Below are 21,285 nucleotides of genomic sequence, written 5' to 3' on the forward strand. Positions count from 1 at the left end.
CTATGTCCTCAACAAAATAAACAATGTTTATTGAATATTTTTTAAACATTTGTTATATTGTTATTGAAAAAAATTTATATCGCGGTAATTATTGTTTTATTGTCCAGCCCTACTCCTGTATGGACTGCCATGAAATTTGGTAGACATTCACTGTTCCTAGTAAATTTATTCCACAGACTTTGGTGATCCTCTAACTTTTCCTATAGCACCATCAAGTCAAATTTTCAATTTGTCCAATACTTAGTTTTATGACCATATACTTGCAACGAAATTGCATCTTACTGAGCTGTAGGCTACTTTGTATTTAGGTAGCATAAATGGTAGCATGCTAACGTGCCAAACTAAGATGGTGAACAAGATAAGCGTTACACCTGCATGCATCAGCATATAAGCATTGTCATTTGAGAACATGTTAGCCTGCATTACATACAGTTTAAATCTTTACATCCAGGGCAGCATGTCACAATATACAGTATCAAATGGTTCATCTCATTTTGGATTCTATATTTAAAATGAATGTTAAAATACAGTAGATAAATGATTTTGCAGAAATAAATCCATTTTGCACATTTCAATACATACATACATATACATACATATCCTATGTCATTTCTATCTGGTGAGTTAATATTTTTCACCACAAAAATAAAAACATAATATAGACATCGGTGCTGGTAATCTAGATGCTGTGGCTTTGTTGTGTTTCAGACGATTAAGTTCTGTCAATGTTTCAATGCCAACTGACAAATTATTGTAAACTAAAAGCATGGATAATAAAATACAATGCAATTATCTTTAATTGTCATGCAGCATTTTATACAGCCTTGATAATATTGAGTTTGCGTGATTAAAATATAATTTGTGTAAGGACATTTAGTTTTAAAACAGAATAACTGTAGCTTCTAGACAGAACCTGCTAGCACAAAAGGGGGAGGGGGCAGAGGGAGTAAACATCCCACAATATAGTAAATCAAAAAGACAATAATAGAAATAAAACTGTTTGGTAATATTTGTATTAGGTTTGAAGAAACAAAATAAAGTAGCAGTTGGATGTCTATTATCAATGTAGTGATCAATAAAATATTGGAATCCTTCAGTTAATACGGACACGTGGACAGAGGTAGAAAGATAGAGGAGTTTCTGACAATTCATTTCTAAGCTACACCACATTCTTGATTTTATGGTCAACTGACAGCAACTGCACGCTGTCCCACTTCATTTTGAGCTCATTTCTATGTGAAACAAAAACTGAATCAGTGTCTTGCAGCAGAAATGTGTAAATTACCTTCACTGGTGAGTTCAAATCCTGTCTCAGTCAGATTTTATCACCATAAAATCACAATTTCTTCCCTCTCCACTAGAGCTGCAACGATTAATCGATTAATTACTACCAACTATTTTGATAATGGATTAATGGGTATCAATCATTTTTAAGAAGTAAAACTTCTCTGATTCCAGCTTCTTAAATGTGAATATTTTCTGGTTTCTTTACTCCTATAACAGTAAACAAACAACTAATCCATGTATTGATAAAATTATGGACAGATTAATAGACAATGAAAACAGCGGTTAGTTACAGCCCTCCTCTCCACCTCTGATAAACAGACAATGTATCGCTTCCAACTTTTTTGCAGACAGTTTGGGCATAACCTCTTTTTCTGTTTCAACATGACAATGTTGCAAAGCGAGAAATGGTTTTCCCAGGTTGGTGTTGAAGAACTTGACCGACCTGCACAGAGTTTTGACTTCAGCCTTTTGGACATATTGGAACACTGACAGGTCATCTTGCCCAGACTAACTAATGCTCGTCCACAAAATTTGGGACACGTAATGTAATTTATCAGTTTAAAAGGTGGGACGACAGTAACACTCTCAATGGATCAAACGAAAGCTACTAGCTGCTATAATCAGCTACTGACAGTTGACAGGTGTATATTAATGAGGAAGCCCTCCATGTAGCGTCCCAATAACTGATGCTAAGTAACAGATGTAGGCCTCCATTATCAAAATAAAAATCAATCAAAATGTAGTGGTTATTACAATACAGCATCTGTCAATCATAACAGCTCAATAGTGTCATTATTCATAAAGGTGAATAAAGTAGCATCGTGTTATAAATGCATCATTCATCCTTATATTTTCTACCCTATATCCTGAGTAACACAAACGTCTGTCTCATCTGAAAGCTTTGTCTCCCCATGGTTTGACTGGATGTCCTCCTGCTCTCCAGCCGAGCTCGCGGCGGCCGCAGTGGATATAACATTATTGATGTTTTCCTCTGTTAGAATACACTTAGTTTCAACAGTTTCGACCCCTTCAGTGCATTCATCGAACTCTGCCTCTCCTCCTCCTGTGGGGTCAGGGTTCTCTAAAGTTTGCCGCAAGTGGTGTGTGCTCACATCTGTCACTGTGGGAGGGGAACCACTCCGACACTCCTCCTCTCCTGACAGGTGACTCGTTAAAGCTGTTAAATCAATTGTGATCTGCGGGTGACCGCTGTCATCACACTCGTCACTCGCTGGTGTTTCTGGCTCTTCCTCAGCTGACTGGTATGAGGGGCGCTGCTGGCACGTCTCCTCGCTGGATGGCGGCTGTTCCTCATCTTGGAGTACATCTTGCGCTGGTTTTCCACTCTCTTGGTTTTGGACTTCTGCGGAGCTCTGCTGATCAACAGCTATCTCTTCTGACCCTTCATCACCTGTAAGAATAGACAATTTAGGAAAATAATCTCACCAACACACAGAGAGACGACAGATGGCGTGCGTTCACATAAGTATAGTCACATTGAATATTCACCTTCCTGACCAGGAGACTGTGCTGACTCAGCCTGCTGAGGATTCAGGATGATGGTGTCTTTTCCTCCTATTATGACAAAACATTAGTCAAAGTTAGACTTTTTCAAAGCGTTAGAAATGTATTCATCTGTATGTCTGTTAGATTGGATAAATATGAATAAATGTGATTTGGGCAGATACAGTGAGGAAAATAAGTATTTGAACACCCTGCTATTTTGCAAGTTCTCCCACTTAGAAATCATGGAGGGGTCTGAAATTGTCATCGTAGGTGCATGTCCACTGTGAGAGACATAATCTAAAAAAGAAAATCCAGAAATCACAATGTATGATTTTTTAACTATTTATTTGCATGATACAGCTGCAAATAAGTATTTGAACACCTGTCTATCAGCTAGAATTCTGACTCTCAAAGACCTGTTAGTCTGCCTTCAAAATGTCCACCTCCACTCCATTTATTATCCTAAATTAGATGCACCTGTTTGAGGTCGTTGGCTGCATAAAGACACCTGTCCACCCCATACAATCAGTAAGAATCCAACTACTAACATGGCCGAGACCAAAGAGCTGTCCAAAGACACTAGAGACAAAATTGTACACCTCCACAAGGCTGGAAAGGGCTACGGGGAAATTGCCAAGCAGCTTGGTGAAAAAAGGTCCACTGTTGGAGCAATCATTAGAAAATGGAAGAAGCTAAACATGACTGTCAATCTCCCTCGGACTGGGGCTCCATGCAAGATCTCACCTCGTGGGGTCTCAATGATCCTAAGAAAGGTGAGAAATCAGCCCAGAACTACACGGGAGGAGCTGGTCAATGACCTGACAAGAGCTGGGACCACCGTTTCCAAGGTTACTGTTGGTAATACACTAAGACGTCATGGTTTGAAATCATGCATGGCACGGAAGGTTCCCCTGCTTAAACCAGCACATGTCAAGGCCCGTTTTCAGTTTGGCCAATGACCTTTTGGATGATCCAGAGGAGTCATGGGAGAAAGTCATGTGGTCAGATGAGACCAGAATAGAAGTTTTTGGTCATAATTCCACTAACCGTGTTTGGAGGAAGAAGAATGATGAGTACCATCCCAAGAACACCATCCCTACTGTGAAGCATGGGGGTGGTAGCATCATGCTTTGGGGGTGTGTTTCTGCACATGGGACAGGGCGACTGCACTGTATTAAGGAGAGGATGACCGGGGACATGTATTGCGAGATTTTGGGGAACAACCTCCTTCCCTCAGTTAGAGCATTGAAGATGGGTCGAGGCTGGGTCTTCCAACATGACAATGACCCGAAGCACACAGCCAGGATAACCAAGGAGTGGCTCTGTAAGAAGCATATCAAGGTTCTGGCGTGGCCAGCCAGTCTCCAGACCTAAACCCAATAGAGAATCTTTGGAGGGAGCTCAAACTCCGTGTTTCTCAGCGACAGCCCAGAAACCTGACTGATCTAGAGAAGATCTGTGTGGAGGAGTGGGCCAAAATCCCTCCTGCAGTGTGTGCAAACCTGGTGAAAAACTACAGGAAACGTTTGACCTCTGTAATTGCAAACAAAGGCTACTGTACCAAATATTAACATTGATTTTCTCAGGTGTTCAAATACTTATTTGCAGCTGTATCATACAAATAAATAGTTAAAAAATCATACATTGTGATTTCTGGATTTTTTTTTTTAGATTATGTCTCTCACAGTGGACATGCACCTACGATAACAATTTCAGACCCCTCCATGATTTCTAAGTGGGAGAACTTGCAAAATAGCAGGGTGTTCAAATACTTATTTTCCTCACTGTATGAAAAGTAATGGAAGAAGATGAAGTTAAAAGGTTAAAAAACAGATGACAGTTATGAGAGGAACATACTTCCATATATTCCCAGAGACACATTATAAGTAAGGCCTCCAGGTAGCAAGAAGCAGAAGGACAGAAGAAACGATGAGAAATGTAAATTGTTGTAAACAGTATGTAGAATACAGGTTAAAAAAAACACAACAGTCTCAGTATATTAAGGTATGTTCACCTGGCAGGCTCCATAATCCAGACATTTCTAATGTTTTTAGTTTCTTCTCCAGCTCTGCTACTCGATTTCCAAGAATCCTAATGGCAAAAGACACAAAAACAATGACAAGCACACGTTATGTCCAGAAAGTTATGTGACATTAGAGTCTAGAAAGAGTGTACAGAGAGAGAGTGTGAAGTATGAGATGGATTACTTGTTGATTTGGCGTTGGTGCTGAATCACCATGTTCTTCTCGTGGATCGTTTCCAGTAATGCCGTGGCCAGAGACTTGAGGTCTGAGATGGATTGAGGCGTCACCGGCAAAGTGCAACCGTTGTCCTCAGACAGTAACAACTCCTTTACTGCACGCACACACACACACACACTTTGTTTAAGTACAGACACCATATGCTGTCTTGCAAATAAGAGTTTAGAAAAATGCTTTTTCTTCACCACTTGTGTGAATGTTTGCATGGTATTTTGTGACATTGTACATACACGATCCTTCTGACCTTGTTTAGCAGAGAGTACCCCAGTCAGTGCACTACTGTTGGCTTTCCCACAGATTTTAGAGTTTTTCCTACAGTCCAGGGCACTCTGAAAATCGGTGAAAAGCATTATTGAGCATGAGAGGTTTTTCAATAAATCCACAAAAATAGTGTCTGTTTAAATGGAATTGAGAAACTATAAAAATATTTCATATAGAAATGTAGGAATTCAATATTAAACAAATGAAAATAACCACACAAATATAGCTACCTTGTACTTCATCAGATTTGTTTTGAGCAAGTTGACTTCTTCTTGAAGTTGACTGAACCGTTCATGCAAATACCTGAAAGATTATTAAACTTAATTAGTTCTATCGTCAGTCTGTTTACATTGAAATAAGCCTTCACAGTTAAGACAGTAAAAGTAAAATCCAAATATCATTATGTTGAAGTCCCCATAAATATATTGTCTGATAGAAATATACACTTTATATACTTTATTTGTTGAACAGACTCATTCAAAACACAGAGATTGATCCTGTAACTGCAGTCATTGCTGCAGATACTCTTATATTTAACAGCGAGGCAGCGTTAAATGTATATATTTTAAAAGGGGAACAAACCTGTTTTCCATGCAGAGTGCATCTATGTCTAAAATCCGCATGTCATCGTTGCCCACGATGTGGTTCATTTCCACATTGAGACGATGAGCCTTCTGCTGAAACACGTCACGCTCTGCTCGTACGTCCTGAAGCTCGTCTGTGAGCGACTTCACGCTGTGCTCCAGAACCTCGTTCTACAGTAACAAAAAACACACTGTGCTTCAACAAGTACATCAACTGTGACTTCATCTACTAATACAGCAGTTTTTTCTTGCTTATAATTAGAATATCCAGATATTTTGCACACCTTAACTCCCTTATTATCATATCTTGTGATTTGTCACTGCTATAAACCTTAATATCTTTTTATTAATATAGTCATAAATATATAGTTGTGCCCCTGTTCCTCTGAGAGAGCCTCCTGTACTCCTAGAGTTGTTGAAAATTCTGCCTGAAATGAAACTGAAATTGAAATAATGGAAAACATAATAAAAATAATTCACATTACGAAGTAATGTAAAAAAAACAACAACAACCTATCTGTTGTATTAAAAGCTGCAATAGAGGGAGGTTTGCTGACTCATAAAGCCCATTGAGCTGCTCAGCAAGAATAAAACACATCTCTCATGTCACCAATGCTAACTATACATTTAATAAGATTTGTTTGTGAGTAAGTTTGTGGTACTTGTACTTTACTTGAGTATTTTCATGCCACTTATACACTATACTTCTGCTCCACTACATTTCAGACGTAAATAATAAACACTTATTTCACAGCTTTAGTTACTTAAGCTTAAAAATGAAAAACGTGTGAAGAGTTTATAGATTAAAACAACAAACAGTATATACGAGTAGAAACTAGAAACCCGATTCCAAAAAAGTTTGGACACTGTACAAATTGTGAATAAAAACTGAATGCAATGATGTGGAAGTTTCAAATTTAAATATTTTATTCAGAATACAACATAGATGACATATCAAATGTTGAAACTGAGAAAATCTATCATTTTAAAAAGGGAAAAATAAGTTGACTCCAAATTTCATGGCATCAACACATCTCAAAAAAGTTGGGACAAGGCCATGTTTACCACTGTGTGGCATCCCCCCTTCTTTTTATAACATTATGTAAACGTCTGGGGACTGAGGAGACAAGTTGCTCAAGTTTAGGAATAGGAATGTTGTCCCATTCTTGTCTAATACAGGCTTCTAGTTGCTCAACTGTCTTAGGTCTTCTTTGTCGCATCTTCCTCTTTATGATGCGCCATGGGTGAAAGATCTGGACTGCAGGCTGGCCATTTCAGTACCCGAATTCTTCTTCTACTCAGCCATGATGTTGTAATTGATGCAGTATGTAGTCTGGCATTGTCATGTTGGAAAATGCAAGGTCTTCCCTGAAAGAGACGACGTCTGGATGGGAGCATATGCTGTTCTAGAATTTGGATATACCTTTCAGCATTGATGGTGCCATTCCAGATGTGTAAGATGCCCACGCCACACGCACTCATGCAACCCCATACCATCAGAGATGCAGGCTTCTGAACTGAGCGCTGATAACAACTTGGGTTGCCCTTGTCCTCTTTAGTGTGGATAACATGGCGTCCCAGTTTTCCAAAACAGAACAGAACAGTTTTCCACTTTGCCACAGTCCATTTTAAATTAGCCTTGGCCCAGAGAAAACGCCTGCGCTTCTGGATCCTGTTTAGATATGGCTTATTTTTTGACCTATAGAGTTTTAGCCGGCAACGGCACGGTGGATTGTGTTCACCGACAATGTTTTCTGGAAGTATTCCTTAGCCCATTATGTGATTTCCATTACAGTAGCATTCCTGTATGTGATGCAGTGCCGTCTAAGGGCCCGAAGATCAAGGGCATCCAGTATGGTTTTCCGGCCTTGACCCTTACGCACAGAGATTGTTCCAGATTCTCTGAATCTTTGGATGATATTATGCACTGTAGATGATGATAACTTCAAACTCTTTGCAATTTTCTCTGAGAAACTCCTTTCATTGCTCCACTATTTTTTGCCGCAGCATTGGGGGAATTGGTGATCCTCTGCCCATCTTGACTTCTGAGAGACACTGCCACTCTGAGAGGCTCTTTTTATACCCAATCATGTTGCCAATTGACCTAATGAGTTGCAAATTGGTCCTCCAGCTGTTCCTTATATGTAATTTTAACTTTTCCGGCCTCTTATTGCTACTTGTACCAACTTTTTTGGAATGTGTAGCTCTCATGAAATCCAAAATGAGCCAATATTTGGCATGACATTTCAAAATGTCTCACTTTCAACATTTGATATGTTATCTATATTCTATTGTGAATAAAATATAAGTTTATGAGATTTGTAAATTATTCCATTCCTTTTTTACTCACAATTTGTACAGTGTCCCAACTTTTTTGGAATCGGGTTTGTATTTTAAAATTCATTTAGGTTACTTTTTGTTCACAAATGACAAACATGTCATGCTTCTCAAATGTAAGGATTGACTTTTTACTGCATTGAATAGTTTAAATACATTTTCCTCAATATACTTCTATACGTTTATCACTGAACATTTTCTGTCCAGGGCTTCCATATGTAATGGAGTATTTTTACAGTGGTATTAGTACTTTTACGTAAGTAAAGGATCTGAGGGTGTTAAATGTCACAACATTGTCAACTACAAGCCAATAACTAAAAAATCCCCCGAATAGCCTGAATGTTTTAAAAAGACAGAAACCCAAGCAGCAGGCAGAGAGACCCTGTCTTCACCTGTTCCCGAGCTCTTTCTAACTGTCTGACCAGATCCTCTCGTTCATGAGCAGGAAAGTGCCGAGCGCCAACCTCCTCGTCTCCCAGCCTCTGTTTGGTGATGGTCATTCGTAGAAGCTGTTGGGACAGAGATAGACTTAGAGATAGATTTTCCATTTTTTTCTGCAATTGTTACAACGTGTGATTCGGCTTTATTTTATCTCTTTCTTTTCTTTTTTGCATTCAATTGAACGCTACTCACTTAATTTAGATACATTGATTCATAACTGGCAAATACCAGACATGTTGGGGATACATTCTAGTATATTTATAATAATTAAATCATTACATTTTGTTGCAGCTTTAATTATAGTTCACAGTATGACATGGTACCTTGTTATCACCTTGGGCTTCCACCAGTCGTTGTTTCAGCTCCTTCACCTCCTCAGAAAGTTGACTGGTTCTTTCTCTGGAGTCTCTAAGTAGCTGGGCTAAATTCACCTGATAAGACACAAGGCTGAGGTCACGATATGGCACAAGCTTAATTCAGCTGGAGGATCAAAAATTGACATTTAAAGCTGTGCAAAACAAAGTTCTCCATCCACTGGTAGTGATTGATAAAGCTGTTGTATAATATATAAACAGTGTACGAAGTATAGTTGGTTCACCCACAGACAGCTGGACTCACCTGGGTTGAATGCTGTGATTTACATCCCCTGGGAATATTTTAACATACAGCTTAAAGACACAGCTTTGTCCATAAACACACTTACTTCTAGCCATTTGTGGCCTATATACAAAGCTGCCAAATGCAATTTTAAGTAGCTTTTTCGATATATTTTTTAAACATCTGCGGGGTAAAAATCCACTTACTTGGTTCCTCTTCTCAGGAGGCAGAGCGGGATCTCCATCCTATGAGTTATAAACACAACGAAAACATTAAATGTAACATGGAAAATTTTTATTCTCCATTTTGCTGCCTGTTGTATCCTGATGCATCTTTAGGACTGTACTAGTTCAGCAGGCACGGAGATGGCTTACAATGAGTTCACTGTATTTCTTCTTGAGTCCTTGGTGTCGCTCACGGAGCTGGTTGGCCATCAGTTTGTACTGATCCCTCTCCTGCTGGCAGGTGTCCAGCTCTTTAGACAGAATCAGGAGAGCTTCTTTCTTACTCTCTAACTTCCGCTTACAAACTAGGAACTGCATGTAAGAAAAAATGTTTTATAAGAAAGAGAAACCAGTTAACGGCATTGTTATTATATTGAATGATGCTAGTAGGCAGTGTCATTGCCTTATTTTAACTGTTTATCAACGAAGACAAAACGAAGCCGCGTGTGGCCTGCAGCTAATGATTCTTCTCATTATCCATTTATCTGTCAATTATGTTTTTGACACAATTCTAACATGAACAAAATTTCCCAGAGCCTATGAGAGATGTTTCAGTTGCAATCATATAAAACTGAGAAAAGCAGCAGATCCTCACATATGAGAAGCTGAAACAAGTGAACGTGTGGCATTTGTGCTGGATAAATGAATTAAAGGATTAATCAATTATCAGGGCTGTTGTCAATACATTTTCTGTTGACTGACTAATCGGTTAAGGCACTTAATTGTTGAAGTGGTATTTTAGATTTATTCTGGTAGAAAAATGGCTTATAATTTTGACAACATCAAATTTTGTATCATTCTTCACAATATAAAAGAATAGAACGGAGCAGCCATGTAAATCATGAACAAAGCATACAATACACAGTGATATTTACTTTTACTACATTGCTACTGGATGTGTGTAAAATACAGACATGAAGGTGATCATAAACACATCATTTTAAGTGTAATGATTGTGAGAGATTATCATTAAAAAGTCCTGCAGTGTGTTGCATAGTATTTTATGTCATCAGTTTATGGCACCTGGATCTGCAGGTACAAGGGGGGAGAAAAAAAGAGAGAGAGAGAGAGAAACACCTACTTCCTCTTCTACATGCTGAGAGAAACCAAAGCTAATCCTGTTCACTCGGTTTAATCTAAACCACATCTGATTTAACTGAGTTCCAATAACTGCTCCAGACACACAGAATTTAGGCACCGATTTGCTGCTAATGTGATAGTTTGGTGGTGCACACCACCAGCTGAGTTAAGGTATTATTTTCACGCTCGTCTCCTCTCCGCGTCTTTTACAGTTTCACCTCGTTGACCAGCCCCTGCCAGTCACTCTCGCTCCTCCTGGACGGATCCATCTCTCTCCGCGCGGCAGGAGAAAAAGGTTAAAAATGATGCAAGATGGGTTTTTCAAATACGCATCCCCATGTTGGACCTGATCATCAGATGCACAGACATTCTGCATGGTCAAATCGGATTAGCTGATCGAGGAAACACGGTCTGCATCACTTCCGTCGGTCCCGACGTCAGAGAAGCGTCACGACGCCTTTTTCAACCCTCGGAAAACTGTGTATCTCTGAATGGTAAGCAGACCTGCATTGTGCAAAAATAAATTATAGAACACTTCATAAAAAGGTGTAATTTGCTTGTATGAATCATGTGCTAAGTACAACCGTATTTCTTAAAAACCAAAATAACAATTGGGCATATTGGAGAAAGAGAGATATAAATTATATTAAGTTTTTTTTTTTTTTTAAATACTACTTTGATGCAGATGTGATGCAGTTTGTAGTTCCCTTTATGAAACATAGGAAGTGATATAAATAGAAAAATTATATAGACCTACAATTTCAAAACAATTTCGCATGGTGCAGGATGAATTTAAGAATTTAACATTTTACCAGTAAGGAAACTATTTACAAAATATAAATAATAATAGAGTGTAATTTATTTCCCCTTTCCTCTAAAATGGCCAGTTGTAATTACACTTAACAAAATTATAAACGCAACACTTTTGTTTTTGCTCCCATTCATCATGAGCTGAACTCATAGATCTAAGACTTTCTCTGTGTACACAAAAGGCCTATTTCTCTCAAATATTGTTCACAAATCTGTCAAAATCTGTGTTAGTGAGCTCTTCTCCTTTGCCGAGATAATCCACCTCACAGGTGTGGCATATCAAGATGCCAATCAGACAGCATGGGTATTGCACAGGTGTACCATAGGCTGGCCGGGGTCTTAACTGACTCTCCTACTCAAATCAGATGTTAAATAAATGAATGAAACTGCAATAATGAACACCTGAAAATCAATACAACTGGTTTAGTGATTTCACAGTAGCCATTTGGCCCTTGATCTTATTTTGTGACAGAGGTGATCGGGGTGAGGACAGAGGTTCCTCATGTTTGAAGGTTTCAAAGTTGCTAACATAAAAATCAAATCAGCAGCATGCTTATGCCTAATGTGACCATTTAAAATAGACTGTGCAAAAGCATATGCATGTTGGAGCATTAAGTGTTACACTGGGTGCCACTGTATAAATTTTACACTGAAATTCAGAAAAAGCTGTCGTCTTATAGTGTGCTCAAGAGGAAACACCAGGTTGCAACATTTAGCTATTTCCCTACATTCCTTTTTGACAGGGAATACAATAACCTTGTTTGTGCATGAAATGTTTTCTAAGAATGTGCAGACTGTTCCAATAACTGCTACTCTTGATAGTACAGAAAGGACAGAAAATGTATGTAGGCTACTTGGCAGCCGTGTTTTGCACAGACGTGACGGAAGGCTTTTATACTGTGGCATTAATCATACACATAATGACAATAATAACAGATGATGACGTCTCTTTGTCTGTCTGACTCTGTCTTAAAATTAATGAAGCCCCTTACAGAGGCCATGTGATTTTAAAGAAGACATGGCCTCTGGCGGACTGAATAACAACATACATAAATACATATATTTTTGGCAAATTTTAACGGACCATTTAAACACACACCCATCCCTCTTAAATTCTCTCTTAAATCATATATATAATATTTGTCATTTGTCCTCTGTTGTAGAAATGCTGGCTCAGAGGCCAGATGCTGACAGCACTATCAATTTTAAACATGCTGTCTGAGGCACTTTGTCTTTGCTTTATGGCCACATTTCTCAGTCTGTGCAGCTGCCAGGAATAGAGGACAGAGGGAAAAACAGATCAAAACAATACACGTGGTTAAATGTTTTTAATGCATTTACACAAACTCATTCTTAAGGTTGTCGACGTAGCGTTGTGTAAAATATGAGCTGTTAATCATTAGTTTAGGGTAGTAGAGTGGAAAAGATACATATTGCTTGGTAGGACATAGAACAGCAATGTAATAAATTTGAAATGCTAACAAAGAATGTATTGCTTATGCTAGATCTTGTTAACATGTTGTGACTTTCAGCTGTTTATAAGTCTATAAGTCTATAAAGACTATGAACTAATTTTCACATCATGCCGTTGTTTTTTTATGTGAAAAAGATGTATATTCCAAGCCAAACAGATTACAGACAGTAATTTAAATCTGTACAATACATGAGAAATATCAAAAGATCAGTAAAGAAAAGAGCACACGTTTGTGTTTTAGGACCATGTAAACATCATTTCAAGTCATATAGCAGCACACAATTAACCTTGTGATTGTAATTCAGAGCAACATTCAGTATTATATATTTTGCATAGGCATCAGGACTTAATAGTTTGTTTTGCCACTAATCAGGCACATAATATTTAGTTAATACATTCTGATTTTATTTGGTAAACAGAATTGGAAGAAAATCTCTGTTTCATGCACATTTTAATCATCAGCCACGACAGTTACTGGGATGAGACGACATCAACATTTCTGAAACCGACAGTCCAACAAGCACACCTACTTCACAAGCCATTTGGCCAGGTGTGAGGAAGTGAGAAAGGGTTAGAGTTCTCTTTTTCATTTGTCACACAATTACTTTTCCGTGTGTGTTTAACCAAGAGCAACACCATATTCCTATACCTTCCAGGAGAGACTGTCTGAAAGTGTCATCGCTATTTTTATCTGACTATCTCATCTTGCTCAAGTGTTGCCCTTCCAAAGAGCTATAAACATTTTTAGTTCACTTTGAGATGGCACAAAAATCAGCACTTTGTTCATGTTGAGGTTTCTCACTTTTTCTTTCACTCATTTAGGCAACAGTGACTGCTAAATGACCGCCAAGTTTACAGGTGCACTGTTAGGAATCATATAAAACGGTCTTCACATTTTATATAACCCTTGATGGATAGGTTTCTTACTATGTGTGTGGTGTGGCCAGGTTGCAGTCTATGGTAGCTTTGGCCAGAATGGACACCCCTTGGCTCAGCCATTGTTTGCTTGACACAGTTATAATAAAAGCCAACACCTTTTAAGATAATATCTAGTATGCTATAAAATTATCTTCATGCTGTTTACAGCATTTTACAATCAGACCTCCATAACAGCTAGAAATGCATGTGAGTCGCAGAAACTTGCCAAAGATGTTTGTCTCAAACTGAGATAGAGATAAGATATATGTAGTTGCATAAGGAAGATATACAGCATTTAAGACTCCTTTGTAGCAAACAGGCAATATTGATAAGTGACCAACTCAAACTGTGGTTAGTCATTATTTTGGTAGGCCTTATAAGCTTAAATCTACAATAATATGCTCAAAAACCATCGATTTGCCCTTGAGGCTGGAGGAGAAGATGAAATTCCTCCGGTCAGTGGTCACGGCTATAAATGACCGGGGTGACTGCACATAAATGTCCTTGAACTTGTGAAACGTTTTGGTCTCCACATCCCAGAGGTAGATTTGTGTGAAAGAATAATCGCTGCCAAGAGCAAGGTAGTGCCTGTCTGTGAAGGTGAAAGGTTGGAGGATCATCGCTCCTCGAGAAGGCAGAGCCTGTACCTCAGTGAACTGCTTATTGGTCCATTTTAGGACTTTGGAATCACCGATGTAGCAGGTCATGGCCAGATACAACTCCCCCGCCTCCCGGAATGCTTTGACTGCAACCACGTCGTCAACATTTGGGATTTCACCATGGAGTATAAACTTCAGGGTGCTCTTGTTCCACAGGTAGATGACAGGTGACTGAGAGCGACTGGCTAAGATGAGGTAGGACTTCCCTTCAACCTCAACAAACTCAGCATCTGTATCACGAAACCACTCATGGAGAAACTGGTAGGAGTAGAAACCAGTTTCATTGCGGTCTGGCTGGTCGGTCCACTTGTACAGGGTAGACAAACCTGACTTGGAGCTGTCCACGATCACAAAGTACCAATCACCATTTATTTTGAAGACCTCAATATCATTAGGCTTTGAGATGTTGAAGACCTCAATAGTTTGAAATTTTGTGAACTTGTTCTGCTGATCGTCAAACTTGTAAATATGGGAGCCACCAAAGAGCTGGGTAACAATGATCAAGACATGGTTGTCGATCAGAACCGACTTGCATCCAACAACAGACTTCCCTGAGAGGATAAAAAAGTTGTCAGTGGTAATACATCACAGAAAATGACATTGAAGTTGACCATAGACACTAAAACAACTTAATTGAATATAGCAACTAAATAATTAACATTAAAAGATAAGGCAGACAATTTTCCTAATTTTTGTTATTATCAACGTGTGTGTGTGTGTGGGTGGGGGGGTTCACATGGAAAAGGAAAATAAACTGTATCAAGCTTTGGCTATGCAGACAAAACTTGTTTATTGGTTTTGTTTTTTTCACGAGATTTTCTGACTCTAAGAAAAATATAAAATATCACCAGATTTATCCTTTAAAAAATACTTCAGGTGTGTGTTTTCAGACCTGTTATGTTGTCAAATTTTCTGAAATTCATTTCAATGTGATCCCACTCCATGACCACACAGCTGTTGGAGTTGGGGGCAGCCATCGCCACGTAGATGTCTTCTTTGAAGGAGAAGATGTCCGCTGACATGGACTGAATGGGAATGGACTGATGACGCACAAAGTCTGTGAGAAGCAGACAAAAACAGACACTGCTAGTCTGCTGACAAAGTTTAAGAGTCGACATTTAGAACCTCACCTCTTGAATCACATTTTTCATGCTGTCAAAAGCATCTGGATGACACCGTATGGAGTCATGGCTGTCATATTTTGGGTTTAATATTCGAGTTTAATACAGCATACTTTCTAACATACTGAGTTTAATTTGTGCATATGTTAAGTCAGTGTTATGCAATGATTTGAAGTGTATTTATGTCAGTTTAAAATTGCTTTGTCTGTCCACATTTGCATTAATAATCGTCTACCCAGGACATTTTTAAAAAAGCACAGAAATGAAACTAATGTGATTATTGTGTGAGCATGTTAGCATGCTGACGTTAACATATATATTTAGGTTTAGCTCAAAGCACCGGTGTGCGTAAATACAGCTTCACAGAGCCACTGTTGAGCTGTAGACTCCTCTTGTTTCTTAGTCTTGATGTTTGTGGGTGTGTGTGTGTGTGTGTGTGTATGTGTGGGTATACATAATGTGCGTGTACACATGATGCAAACATGTTAGCAGGCAGGGAATCTGTTTGTTTTTGAGTGCAGCATAGTGCATGGTAGTGTCCTGTTGAACGGTTTTATTGATTGCTTTCCTTCTTTCTTTCTGTCTTTCTTTTTTAATGTGACATTTTTAGCTGCGCTTGTTAGTATTCATAATTTCTTTTGATAGTGTACTTATCATTTTACCTGTAGAGATGCACTCGCCCGGTGGAATAGGAAGGTCATTGAGCCGCTTGCCCTTCATGTCACTGGGGCCTGCGCAGAAGACATCTGATACTGTGGCATTTGTGTTTTTCAGCCACATCATCAGCCACTTGTTCTCACAATTGCACTGGAAAGAGTTGCCTCTCAGATCCCTAATGTATGACAGAGGGAAACATCAGTATCTGCAAAATCAGCTTGGAGACATTTACTGAACAATAAAATATGTAATATGTTTTATATTGATACGGTGGAGATGGCTTGGGACAGTGCTATAACTCAGCCAAGGTGTGAGTGACAAAATAAAATTAAAATTCAAACCTTGATAGTGAAAAGGCTTCATTTGTTAAAGCTGCAGGACAAAAAACTTGCATCTTCAAAATGTTTACTTTGTAAGAATAAACAGTAACTGTTATAGCTTGATAATGGAGCAGTGCAGAATTTCTGAACTGAGAAATAGGTATTATTTAGCTGCAGTCTCTGCTAAAGCAGTTAAGTTTATGTTTATGCAGCTAAAGCTTGTTCATACAGTTGTTCCCCATATACTGTATTGTTCACCGACAAGCACTTTGGCATTGGTGTAAGAACTATATGTTAACAAGATTTCTTTAAAATTATAATAAAAACAATCATTTTAATGAATAAAAGTCACCCCAAAACCATGATTCACTTTAGAGACACAAACGTCATATTCAAATTTGTGCTAACCACAACTTGTGGGGTGTCATGCTGCCAAACAATACACAGCCTGAGTCAGCTTCACTTTGGAAAGCATGGGAAGAGACCACACACACACACACACACACACACACACACACACACACACACACACTGCTGACACCACAACTGCTTACTCACAGTTCCAGCAATGAATCCAAGTCAAAAAACAGGTCTCTTGGCAGAAACCTCATTTTGTTATTGGCAAGTGATCTAAACCCGAAACACAGTGAGAAACATGAACCAGTCAGTCTTCTTTTTGTTTTAACATCAAATTTTCTCTGTAATAATAAGGGGAAAGGGCTGCAGATGTTGCGTGGATGTTAGAGAGAATGACAGCTGACTTACAGATGAGTCAGATCTCTCAGACCACGAAAGGCATTTTTGGTGATTGTTTCAATCTTGTTCCCTTCAATGAATCTGTTCAAAAATTCATAAAATAGAGGTTAATCAATCAAGCAAAATACAAGAAAATGGAATAATATCATACATAATGTCATGTATTAAATCATGATTTGTAGATGTTGATACACGTTTATTAGGAATATTTCTTGACCCCATAGATGGGGTGGGGGTTTGTAGGTTTGTGCAGAGTGAGATGGATAGATTGAAAGGGTGGGGGAATTATCTGCAGTTGTTACAACATGATGTAATACAGTCCTTAATTATTATTATGTGATATATTCAAGCTAATTGTGAATATGCTGTGCTTGTGCAAAAAACAAATGTATAGAAAAAAACATGCCATTTAATACTCAGTTGGTCAAATAATAGGCTACTACAATAAAGTATATCTTCTACTCACAAATACTCTAGATGGGGAAGGCCAGAGAAAGCGTCATCCTTGATTGTGGTCAAAGAATTTGCATTTAGAAGTCTGTAAAGGAAAAAAAAAAAAAACCCTTACAATTAAGTAAGCTTCAAATGACAACACTAATTCCAAATATCCATCATAGACAGAAAAGGTTTAAATTTTTGATCACCTATCTACTTTTTGTTGTTGTTGTTGTTGTTGTTGTGTGTGTTGCATGTACAACTAAGCCCTGTCAATCGCAGATCGCCTACTAAACAACGACAGGTTTCACGTGACAAGATTGCACTTACAACAGCTGGAGCGAGGGCATGAGTGAAAACATTCCCTCTGTAATTTCTGAAATAGATCCATTTACCATGCTCCTGTTGGAAGAAACACACACAAATCAAACTCGGGTTGGGACATGCCAACACCCTGTACCAGACACACCAAGTGCCAACTCTGCGGGGCAGCACAGAACAGCAATTAAAATGTCTCCCATTGTTTGGGTTATGCTTTATTAGAGAGATAATCCACTTTTGGTTGGAAGAAATAGATTAGTTACTCACAGTGAGTTGATCTCATTCGGTATAGTCCGTGGGATCTGCTGTGAAGTACCGACGCAGATGATCGTCTCCTTGGAGCAGGAGCATCCTGAAGGACATTTGAAATTCCTTTTAGATTCAACTGCTCCATACATACACAGAAGCGCAAACCCAGCCAGTAGCAACTGCTTAGTAGATGTCATGTTGCCTCTTGAACATTAATGGTGGTATATGAGACAGTGGTCGGTGCTGGCAGCAGCTTTTACTCGCCCGGGCGACATCAAAATGCAGCACTACAGTGGAAACTCCTGACACAGGCTGATACGGCTGCAGCTGCGTCCCGGAAGGCTGCTTCGGTTTCCGACGGTGAGGAAAAAAACAAAAACGTCGACTTGTCAGTGATCACAGTGGTCATTTGTTGGTAAGAAAGTATAGACTATAGAGTAAGTAAGACTATAATAACGTGGTGTGCACATATACAGCATATTTAGGCTAGTGTTTATTTGAATTAATGTCACAAAATGTGTCATCACTGGAGGTGGGGAAATTCATTCAGCTCCAGAACACGCACAAAAAATGCCGCGAAGTTGTTGTTTCAGCACCATGGAGAGCGTTAATCATGTTTAAATGCTTATTTATCATGCGGACTTTATCACGTGACACATTCTGCACACCACGGCACTTTGACTCCATTAGTACCGAAGGTCCCACAAAGAGGAAAATGCATTAAGCAGAACAGTAACTCTGCTGCTGGACAGACCGTAGGATTAAGCTTATATACCATCAGTTACCTCAGTTTGCAGCTCAGTTTGATTGGGATATTATAACTGATGCATTTATTTTCAGAGGAAAACAACAGAAGTCTGTGTCTGTCTGTGTTAAGAGCTCTTCACTGGACCAACTGCAACCCAGCGCACACACACACACACACACACACACACACACAGTAGTGTGGTGGTCTATGTGTGCTGTTACATGAGTAAGCTGTACCACTAGAGGGCAGCTGCTGATAGGTTAAAGTTTCGTTAACAAATGGAAAAAGGATCTGTTGTCTTTTGGTAGTTTTTTAAGTATTTTATATCCAATTTTTATTGACAGCTTAAAGGTGTTTTTATGTTATTATAGTATCTGTTTAAATGATTCTGATGGCACAAGTTTGCAAGACATTCCCAGGTGCAATCTCTCTATTATTAGATTTAGCCCTTTCTTTCTTGTGTCATCCCAGGTTGGAGCCAAAGCTGTACATTATTAAATTCCTAGCTTTAAAATACGTAATTTGGGAGAACTATTTAGAAATTAGTCCATCCCCCAAAAAAGTGTTCATTTTCCTGTTCACTTTTTCTGCCCACAACTACACACGCATACATAAACATACATCTAACCTCTTCTTCATAGCCTAAATGTGCTAAATGCTATTACGTATAACACAAGCAGAACTGAGAACAACACTACATACAAATTCTCCAGAAATGTAATCAAAGTAAAAATTGCTAAAATATACAGACACTCTTTTCTGTCTTTCTTTCTTTCTTTTACCTTTTATTTCAGTTATTTATTTTCTTTCTTACATTCTTTCTCACATATACACAAGATCAGTTTTAGTAGGCCTATATTTCCTAAAATGATCAGACATCTTAACTTCTTTGTCTGTTAAGTTTAATCATTTGATCTTCAACAAACTGGCCACAGAAGTCAAGTTTCCTTTCTGGTTCACAACCCTCACAGTTACACTTTGTTTCACTTGATTTGTTGCATTTGCAATCCACAATCATGGCCTTATAAAAATACAATAAAAAATACTTTCCCACATTATCTTAGCTCCAAATGCCACATAGTAGCATTATTCATAGAAAGAAACATTCACTGAACAATAGTGTTGTTAGTTGTCGCAGCAGGCCCTAACAAGGTGTTGACCTTTGCTGGAGGACCAGCAGTTTATGAGCACGAGTGAAACCAAATACCCATCGCCAGAAGGGAGCAACCGTACATGTCTGCCATTGCTGGCATAATTCATGACAGCTCTCCATCTAGCATTGCTGTTTTTAGGCTAGAGTATCCCTGAAACACTCAGGACACGTGCAAGCTGAAACCAGATGACGCCACAGCAAACGTCTCTTTGCTATTTCTTTTGAGACAACCATGAAGATGTGATTAAGGAAGTAGAAACACGTAGAAACTTTCTTTCGACATTTAGTATCTGTGAAATACAAAGAAGTCATGTTAGGCCCAGTTGTTTGTCTTTCAGGGGCATGATGAGACTCATGACCTCTGACACAGAGAATGTCATATTATTACATTTTGCTCATAGTTTTGATGTCTGAACGGACTTTATGAACACAATAAAATGAACTTGTTTCCTTTTGATGACTCACAAATCAAACAGCAACAGTGCTGAGCTGGTAATCACTCTTAAAAACAGTTGAAACACTGAAGACACTTCCAGAAAGGGTGCGTTTGGCAAATGCCTGTTGTTTTTTTTGTTCTTGTTCACAGTCATGTGATTTATTTTGTGTCAAATAAAACAAGCCTTCTAGTGACCAAACACATTTACATAGAAATATCCGCATAAATTATTTTATAACTGCTACTGCTGTAATGTGATTGTCTTTTTCTTGTAGATACAGATGTAAAACAAACTAAACTGATCCTCAAATGTATAGAGTTTCTGAACACGAAACCACTGTAACTGAAAGCATAAGATACTCAGCAGATAATGACTGCAGACCAAACAAACAAGCACATTATCTGTAACACAAGTTTAAGGACCTGGCATGTGGAGATTCTGCTTTCCAATATATGATAATTACTGTAGCATTACCGTTTAGTCTATCAGTACAACACCAATAATAAGACATAATGATAATGCTACAGTAATAGCAATGTAATAGTATTATTACAGTATATTGTAATATTTACAGTGTGTACATATACTTTATATTCAGCTACAGCACAGATATTCTATTGAAGCACTCTTAAATAGAACAGTATTGCAT

At 38.5% G+C, this 21,285-nt stretch overlaps 2 protein-coding genes and 1 long non-coding RNA gene across 6 annotated transcripts; 1 reads left to right on the forward strand and 2 right to left on the reverse strand.

Moving 5' to 3' along the window:
* Window positions 1–487: 487 nt before the first annotated feature.
* LOC119898980 (coiled-coil domain-containing protein 149-like) lies at window positions 488–10,988 on the reverse strand. Of its 4 annotated transcripts, none has more exons than XM_038713335.1 (13): window positions 10,797–10,988; window positions 9,649–9,810; window positions 9,481–9,519; window positions 9,001–9,108; window positions 8,629–8,745; window positions 5,898–6,070; window positions 5,546–5,618; window positions 5,299–5,383; window positions 5,001–5,148; window positions 4,808–4,884; window positions 4,651–4,686; window positions 2,797–2,862; window positions 488–2,698 (listed from the first exon to the last, which is right to left on the reverse strand). In XM_038713335.1, exons 1-13 carry the CDS (start codon window positions 10,845–10,847, stop codon window positions 2,142–2,144), a joined length of 1,692 nt encoding a protein of 563 aa, XP_038569263.1. In that variant the 5' UTR covers window positions 10,848–10,988; the 3' UTR covers window positions 488–2,141. The 4 variants fall into 4 exon arrangements, with proteins under 4 accessions (XP_038569263.1, XP_038569262.1, XP_038569265.1 ...); XM_038713334.1 differs by having other exon boundaries at window positions 10,580–10,922; XM_038713337.1 differs by lacking the exon at window positions 4,651–4,686.
* LOC119898984 lies at window positions 10,950–16,481 on the forward strand. Its single transcript, XR_005443671.1, has 2 exons — window positions 10,950–11,072; window positions 15,394–16,481. It is a non-coding gene; the product is annotated as an uncharacterized LOC119898984 (long non-coding RNA).
* Window positions 12,700–18,495, reverse strand: LOC119898981 (leucine-rich repeat LGI family member 2-like). The gene is made up of 8 exons (XM_038713338.1): window positions 18,317–18,495; window positions 18,059–18,130; window positions 17,760–17,831; window positions 17,303–17,374; window positions 17,096–17,167; window positions 16,223–16,392; window positions 15,332–15,496; window positions 12,700–14,990 (listed from the first exon to the last, which is right to left on the reverse strand). Exons 1-8 carry the CDS (start codon window positions 18,493–18,495, stop codon window positions 14,155–14,157), a joined length of 1,638 nt encoding a protein of 545 aa, XP_038569266.1. The 3' UTR covers window positions 12,700–14,154.
* Between the last annotated feature and the right edge of the window lie 2,790 nt (window positions 18,496–21,285).

This window comes from Micropterus salmoides, unplaced genomic scaffold, assembly GCF_014851395.1.
Source record: "Micropterus salmoides isolate LMB-PRFRI ecotype aquatic unplaced genomic scaffold, ASM1485139v1 Ms_hic_scaffold_12, whole genome shotgun sequence".
Classification (NCBI taxonomy): domain Eukaryota; kingdom Metazoa; phylum Chordata; class Actinopteri; order Centrarchiformes; family Centrarchidae; genus Micropterus; species Micropterus salmoides.